The following is a 7,919-nucleotide window of genomic DNA, read 5'->3' as shown; positions in this document are numbered from 1 at the left end:
TACACAGAAGATAGCATATTACATGCAGTGTTTTGCACCTTTCTTCACTTGACATAAATCTCAGAGCTCTTATCAGCCAGTAGAAGCTCCCTCATTAAAAAAAATTTATAATAAACATTTTATTGGTTCCATCAGCAACTCCAGCACAAGTTTTTTTGAAAAGGAGACATAATCAATCTACCCAGAAGTTAATGAGATGAGGGGTTGGGTCACTGAGGAAGCCCCCAAAGTCACTGAGCCCACTCCACACACCCAGTGGCCCAGTAGAATGAGTATTGGGCTGACTGAATGTAAAGAGAGAGAAAATAATGCAGGGTGAGGAAAATACAAGCCCTGGCCTGTGTCCTTACCTACAGAAAGGAAAAGGTGGGGCAGGAGATTCTTCCGGCATGAAAGAGCTGGAAGTGCACATTCAAGGAACCTCATTATGGAGAGAGAAACAGATAAGTCTCTCTCCATCTGTCTTGGATTACAAACTCCTCTCAAGTGGTAGAAGCTCCTTCATTTTTATAGCTGTATATTATTCCTTTGGGGGGGGGGGTGGTTATGTGCCCTTAGCGGGAACCAAACCCAGGACTCAGTGGTCCGCAGGCCAATGTTCCAACCACTGAGCCAAACCGGCCAGGGATAGTATTCCTTTTTAATATTTGTATTATAATTTATCTAAACAGGTTCTTGCCCCAGTCAGTGTGGCTTAGTGGTTGAGCATTGACCCATGCCCCAAGAAGTCACTGGTTTGATTCCTGGTCAGGGCACATGCCCAGGTTGTGGGCCAAATCCCTAGTGGGGGGCATGCAGAAGGCAGCCAATCGATGTTCTCTCTCATCAATGTTTCTATCTCTGTCTTCCTCTCCCTTCCTCTCTCTGTAAAATCAATAAAGAAAAAATAAAATAAAATAAAATAAAAACAAACAGGTTTCTATTAGGAACCTGCATTGTTCCGATTAGGGACCCGCGTTGTTCCTAGTCTTTTGCTACTTTATATAAATCATATACTAATGAAAAATCTTTCAGGTTGTCATTTTGTATCTGCACAATTCCTGTAGAAGTAATTTCCCAAAGTGGAATTACATCAAAAGGGATGTATATTTGTTAATTTTTTTTTTATCCTCGAGGACATTTTTTCATTTTTTGTTCAGATAGAGTGGGAGGAGAGAGAGGAAGAGAGAGAGAGAGAAACATCGACGTGAAAGGGACACATTGAGTGGTTACCACCCGCACGACCCAACCAGGGCCGGGGACAAACTATAACCGAGGTACATGTCCTTAGCGGGAACCGAACCTGGGTCTCCTTGGACCGCAGGCCAACACTCTAACCACTGAGCTAAACTGGCCAGAACTATTAATTTTGATTAATGTTACCAATTGCCTCCATGGAGTTGGGCCAATATGCACTGGCATCAACAATTTTTTTTCCCAATTTTTATTAATTTATTTTTGTTATGGATGTTTCTCCTCCCCCCAACACCCTCCTCCCCATCCTGCCCCTCACCTCTCCAGCATTGTTGTTTATGTCCATTGGTTATGCATACATGCATATAAGTTCTTTGGTTCATCTCATCCATCCCCACTGGCACTGACAATGTATAAGAGCTTTTCTTGAGGGGAGGGTGGGAAGAAATCAACCAAAGAGTATATAGCATATATGCATAGCTCATGGACACAGACAATATTGTGGTGAAGGCCTAGGGGAGCAGGGGCAGGGTGAAGGGAGGCAAAGTGGGGAAGAACAGGGGGACATCTGTAATAGACTCAACAATAATAAACAAACAAACAAACAAATAAATAGCATTTCTTTCCCCTCAACATTGCCAATAAATATTATTAAACTTCTGGATTTTTGGAACTAGCACAGCAGGTCACCCACTGGAGTCAAAAGTCACCATGCCGAGGGTGGCATGGAGGGCCCTGAGTTCCATTTGGACCCAGGCAGTGACCCGGAATTCAGTACTTGGACCATGGATGGAGGATGTGCCTGGCTTCCCTCCCACCACTGGGGCTTTTCCTTACCTCCTAGAGGTCTCATGCTCCGAGCTGCTGGTGGATATGCCATCTAAAAATCAGTCTGGCCCAGCCAAAAAGATCTGTCTTCTTTCACACTGTTTTTTGTTGTTGTTTTTTTTTTAAAATAAATCAAATCCTAGTAGATGACAATATGTAGCTTGAGAACTTGCTCTATTTTTTTTTTCTTTATTGATTTTAGAGAAAGAGGAAGTGAGAGGGAGAGATAGAAACATCGATGAGAGAGAGCATCTGTTGCCCTCCTCCTGCATGCCCCCCACTGGGGATCGGGCTCACAACCTGGGCATGTGTCCAGACCGGGAATTGAACAGGCAACCTTGTGGTGCATGGGTCGACACTCAACCACTGAGCCACACTGGTCAGACCTACACTGTTCAAAGATTACCAGAACACCCCTGGAATTGAGAAGGTTGATAATGTCATGAGAAGATTCTTGTCTTTGGAAATGACCAACTAGAAGGAAAAGCTAAAAATCAAGCAACAGAAATCGAGATGAATGAAAGTTCTACAACTGCAAAATTAAAGAAGCAGCCACATTGAGACTGGTAGGAGGGGCAGGGGCACGGACAGGCTAGTCCCACACTCATGTGTTGCAGATAAAAATCAGGAGGTTACCTCGGCTGGGAGGCTACCTGAAGAATGAGGGGTCCCTCTCTCACACCAGGACCTCCAGCTCAGGGTTCTGGTGCCAGGAAGAGAAGTCCCCACAACTTCTGGCTAGAAAAACCAGCGGGAACTGAGGCAGAGAGAGGCTGCAGGTGCAGGAGCCTCAGGCAGTTCCTCTTTTTTTTTTTTTTTTTTATCCTCACCCGAGGACATTTTTCCATTTTTTGTAGATAGAGTGGGAGGGAGGGAGAGGAAGAGACAGAGAGAGAGAAACATCGATGTGAAAGGGACACATCGAGTGGCTGCCACCCACACGACCAACCAGGGCCGGGGACAAACTGCAACCGAAGTACGTGCCCTTAGCGGGAACCGAACCCGGGTCTCTCCGGACTGCAGGCCGATGCTCTAACCGCTGAGCCAAACCGGCCAGGGCTCAGGCAGTTCCTCTTAAAGTTCCTATGCATGTACTTACCTGGACTCGCTCCCTCTAAGCTTGAGGGGAGGCAGCTTGAGGGTGCCAGAGACATACAGGGAAAAACTGAGCTGTGTGGCCTCAGGACAAGAGCTGGAGAGGTGGCTTTCTCCTGAACAGACATGCTGGCAGAGGCTGATGTTCCTTTGGTGAGCCCTTTTCTAGGGCCGCAGAAGGCAGCCATATCTGGGACTCCAGTAACCTGGCTCACAATGCCCTGCCTTGGTGATTCCCTGAGGCCCTACCCCACCCAACTTTCAGGCCCACCCAAGCTGTTTCCAAAGGCTTTTACCATAGGATTGGCCTGTCTTGGACCCTGCTTCAGAGTTTCCTAAAATCTCTCAAACAAGTAGCATTTGGTCTCAGCAGGCCCCATACCTCTCGTTAAGTGGCCCCAGGCCTGGCACTAGAAGCCGCCAGCCTTGGTTCACAACTTGGCTTTTTCTGGGCACCTCCAAGCCCAGCACAAGAAGTAGCTATTGGCAGATTACTTTGTAGCTTATGCCGGGTGGCCCCAGATAGAACACAGGCAGTGGCTGACCTTGCCCCAGAGCCAGCACAGCTAGTGGACAGCTTCAGACCACATAAAACACCACCACCCAACCACCTTCATAAGTGACACACTCAATTGTTGTAACAGGTCAGTAAGATAACCAGAGACGCACAGCCGAATTGTAAAGGAGCACTTTATTACACCGGTGGGCTGGGGGGATCTCCCAAATCTCAGCCTCGAGCTTCCTTTCTTCTTTGCTTATACAGGAACAAAATACAGAAAAAACTACATAAAAGAAAAAAAAGAAAAAGAAAAAGCTACATTCAAAGAAAAAAACCTACATTCCTCCTGGCTCTGCTTAATTGGTACTGGGACTGATACAGACTTCTCCAGAGGAGAAGGGGGTGTCAGTTGCAGGGGTTAAGGCAATCATTAATCTCTTTCTTTTTTATGGTCCATCCAAGTTTCCCAAGGCCATCATTAACCCCTTATCTTTATGGTTCCTCTGAGTGTCAGTCCCAGGTTTTTTATTTTTTATTTTTTATTTTTTTATTTTTTTTTAAATCCTCACCCGAGGATATTTTTCCATTTTTTGTACAGATAGAGTGGGAGGGAGAGAGAGTGAGAAACATCGACGTGAAGGGACACATCGAGTGGCTGCCACCCGCACGACCAACCAGGGCCGGGGACAAACTGCAACCGAGGTACGTGCCCTTAGCGGGAACCGAACCCGGGTCTCTCCGGACCGCAGGCCGACGCTCTAACCGCTGAGCCAAACTGGCCAGGGCAGTCCCAGGTTTTTTAGAAAACTGCTTGGATGTTTACGTGCAAGAATAACTGATCAGCCCTGGCCAGTTTGGCTCAGCGGTTAGAGCGTCGGCCTGCGGTCTGGAGAGACCCGGGTTCGGTTCCCGCTAAGGGCACGTACTTCGGTTGCAGTTTGTCTCCGGCCCTGGTTGATCGTGCGGGTGGCAACCACTCGATGTGTCCCTTCACATCGATGTTTCTCACTCTCTCTCCCTTCCTCTCTCTCCCTCCCATTCTATCTGTACAAAAAAAAAAAAAGAATAACTGATCAGAATGGAGTTTGATTTTTAAAATAGCCCAGTTCTTTCCCTACTGGTTTTATATACCTGAGTCAAATCATTGACTCCCCTTCTTCTCTGGGATATGGCTATGTTGTCCTTTAACTACAAGGAGTTCTACAGAGTCTATTCTTCTCTGTATAGTTTTTATGAGGTTGTTTATTATGCATGGCGCTAAGGTTAGAAGTAAGCATAATATGGCCAGAGGACCGGTGATGGCCGATGGAGACCAGTTAAACATTTATTGAAACCAATTCTCAGATCCCCGTTTTCTTTTCTTTCTTTTTTTTTGTTCCTCGATATTTCTCCTAGATAAGTTTTCTTGTATAACCCTGGAGTTGTTAGCATAGAAACAGCAGGTTTTGCCCAGTGCCACACAGAGTCCTCCCTGCTTGAAGAGAGGAGCTCTAAACCTCATCTGTTTTGTATTGCTGGAGGCTATACTTAGGTGGGAGTATGCAAGTCCCTTACCCCTGGATATCCCCCAAAGTTAACTTGGGCTACTCCCATATACAGTGGTCAGCATTTGGGGTCTGGGAAATTGGCTCAGAGAGGCCTAGCCCTATATAATAAGGTGGCCTCGAATTTAGGCATAACCAGCAGTCAGTCCTTATGGCCCAATACAGGTCTAGCTGACTAATGACATTAATCTGAATAGGGTTAGATTTCCCTATAGGGAAACTCTTGGGCTCGGTTAACCTTCTAAAATCTATATGAGGGTGCCTGCTTCTTATATAGTCCTTAGTAGTAAATATGGTTTCACAACCCCGAGATGGACAAAAGTATTCATTTGCATTCAAGCAACTTGTGGTGACTGTACCACTCCCTGGGCATATATAGATTTCTACCCCTTGTAGTCCCCATTCCCCCATAGCTGTCCCATAACCCCAGGGAAGGGGCCCTTCTATATGACACCAATCTTCAGTAATACCATCTGTGCCTATGGTGCCTCTCATGAGGTCACATAGGTCGAGACTGAAAGCAGGTTTTTCTATCCCCTTAGTGGTGACATTTCTTAAGACCTCCCCCAATATTCCATTTTTAAGTTCCCAGTTCCACTGGGGCCCAGATCTATAAAGATTCCCATGTATAATCATAATCAGAAAAATTAAAGTCCCGATAAACACAAAAGTCTAATTTTTAAGGGATCTAGAGAGGCCTAGACCGTTCATTCTGCTTTTTCTGCCTTCAGCCGGGAATGGTGCAGCCTGGTTGGGATGCCGTTAACCTTGACAGCCATTGGTGCAGGCAGGATGACAATGTATGGTCCCTTCCAGGCCAAAGTCAGTCCCTGGGTGGTGAACTTCTTTACCCACACTGAGTTTCCGGGCTGGAAAGGGTGCACGAAGTCCAAGGTGGGCACAGGCAGGGCGTTGCAGATGTGTTTATGTACAGCCTTCTGGATGGACTGCAAGGCCTGCAAGAACTGTAAGAGGGGGAGGGGGAGCAGAGTGGTCCAGTTTTCACCAGTTTCTAACGTAAATTTGGTTAAGGTTTCCTTTAAGGTCCTGTTCATGCACTCTACCTGCCCTGAACTCTGTGGGAGGTAAGCACAATTGAGCTTCCAATTTATATTTAACCCCTTAGACATATTTGGTGATATCTTTGCTATAACGGCAGGGCTACTATCTGATGCAAGGGTCAGGAGTAGCCTAACCCTGTTATTCCCTTTACTACATCCCAGACTGTTATTCCATTACCAGGGACAAGCTCTCCCTCTTTCATTCAGTGATGTCACTTTATTATATACTTTTGAGCTATTTCAAACAATTGTGCCTTCAGGCCTAACAGGAGAACATGGTGGAAAGTGTCCAAGGAAGCCCTCGCCCTGGCAGTATTTGGGTCCCACAGGGGGCAGAGGAATGGGAAAATTTTCTCTGACCCCAGGTTTTCAAAAGGATGCAGGAAAGAAAAGAGTTCTCCTAGTGCACGTGTTACCCGGGGCAGAGTGTTTTTTCAGTTCTCTCTAAGAGCATTTTGTGTCTGTGCCCAACTCCCCAAAGTTAACAGCTCTGTGAGAAACCTGCATTGTTGCTCTCTCCTCCCGCCGCCCAAGATGCCCAAAGGAAAGAAGGCCAAGGGGAAAAAGGTGGCGCCGACCCCTGCTGTTGTGAAGAAGCAGGAGGCCAAGAAGGTGGTAAATCCCCTGTTCAAGAAAAGGCCCAAGAACTTTGTCATTGGACAGGACAGCCAGCCCAAAAGGGACCTCACCCGCTTTGTCAAATGGCCCCACTACATTCGGCTGCAGCGGCAAACAGCTATTCTCTATAAGCATCTGAAAGTGCCTCCTGCCATTAACCAGCTCACCCAGGCCTTGGACCGCCAGACAGCCACTCAACTGCTTAAGCTGGCTCACAAGTACAGGCCAGAGATGAAGCAGGAGAAGCAGGCCCGGGCTGAGAAGAAGGCTACCGGCAAAGGGGATGTGCCCACCAAGAGGCCGCCTGTCCTTCGAGCAGGGGTCAACACTGTCACCACCCTGGTGGAGAACAAGAAGGCCCAGCTGGTGGTGATTGCACATGATGTGGATCCCATCGAGCTGGTTGTCTTCCTGCCTGCCTTGTGCCATAAGATGGGGGTTCCCTACTGCATCATCAAGAGGAAGGCCAGGCTGGGGCGACTTGTCCACAGGAAGACCTGCACCACTGTGGCCTTCACACAGGTTAACTCAGAAGACAAAGGAGCTCTGGCTAAGCTGGTGGAAGCTATCCGGACCAATTACAGTGACAGATACAACAAGATCCGCTGCCACTGGGGAGGCAACGTCCTGGGTCCCAAGTCGGTGGCTTGCATTGCCAAGCTGGAAAAGGCCAAGGCCAAAGAACTGGCCACTAAGCTGGGCTAAGTGTGTACTGTTGAGTTTTCTGTACATAAAAGTAATAAAAATCCTCCTTCAAAAGAAAAAAAAAAAAAAGAAAAGAAATCTGCATTGTTGTACTCACTGCCGCCAAACCCGCGAGCTCTCTGGGCTGGCACCGAAGGAACATGCTCTTTCCATGGCTGTACTGCTCTCCCCAGGGAACCCTGCGGCCCCAGCAGCCTCTGAGTGAATGAATGCCTGTGTTCCTGCCCTCTGCCCCCATTTCCCAGGACAAGGGGCTCTCCGCACTGACCCTGGTCTCAACACCCGGCAGGGCACACCATGCCATGTGGGACATGTACAGCAGCCCACTGGCAGGGATGACCCCTTCCCAGCTGCTCCCTCTTTTTGGTGCATCTGCCACAGCCATTTGTGTTTTGG

General features: G+C 47.6%; 1 protein-coding gene across 1 annotated transcript; it reads left to right on the top strand.

Annotated features, from left to right (window-relative positions):
* The first annotated feature begins 6,734 nt into the window (after positions 1 to 6,734).
* On the top strand, positions 6,735 to 7,523 carry LOC118616121 (60S ribosomal protein L7a-like). Its single transcript, XM_036241501.1, has one exon. It carries the CDS (start codon positions 6,735 to 6,737, stop codon positions 7,521 to 7,523), a length of 789 nt encoding a protein of 262 aa, XP_036097394.1.
* The last annotated feature ends 396 nt before the right edge of the window (positions 7,524 to 7,919 follow it).

This window comes from Molossus molossus, unplaced genomic scaffold, assembly GCF_014108415.1.
Source record: "Molossus molossus isolate mMolMol1 unplaced genomic scaffold, mMolMol1.p scaffold_m16_p_4, whole genome shotgun sequence".
In the NCBI taxonomy this organism is placed as follows: Eukaryota; Metazoa; Chordata; class Mammalia; order Chiroptera; family Molossidae; genus Molossus; species Molossus molossus.
Note: the sequence above shows the minus strand (reverse complement) of the source record. Positions and strands in the feature narration are given on the sequence as shown.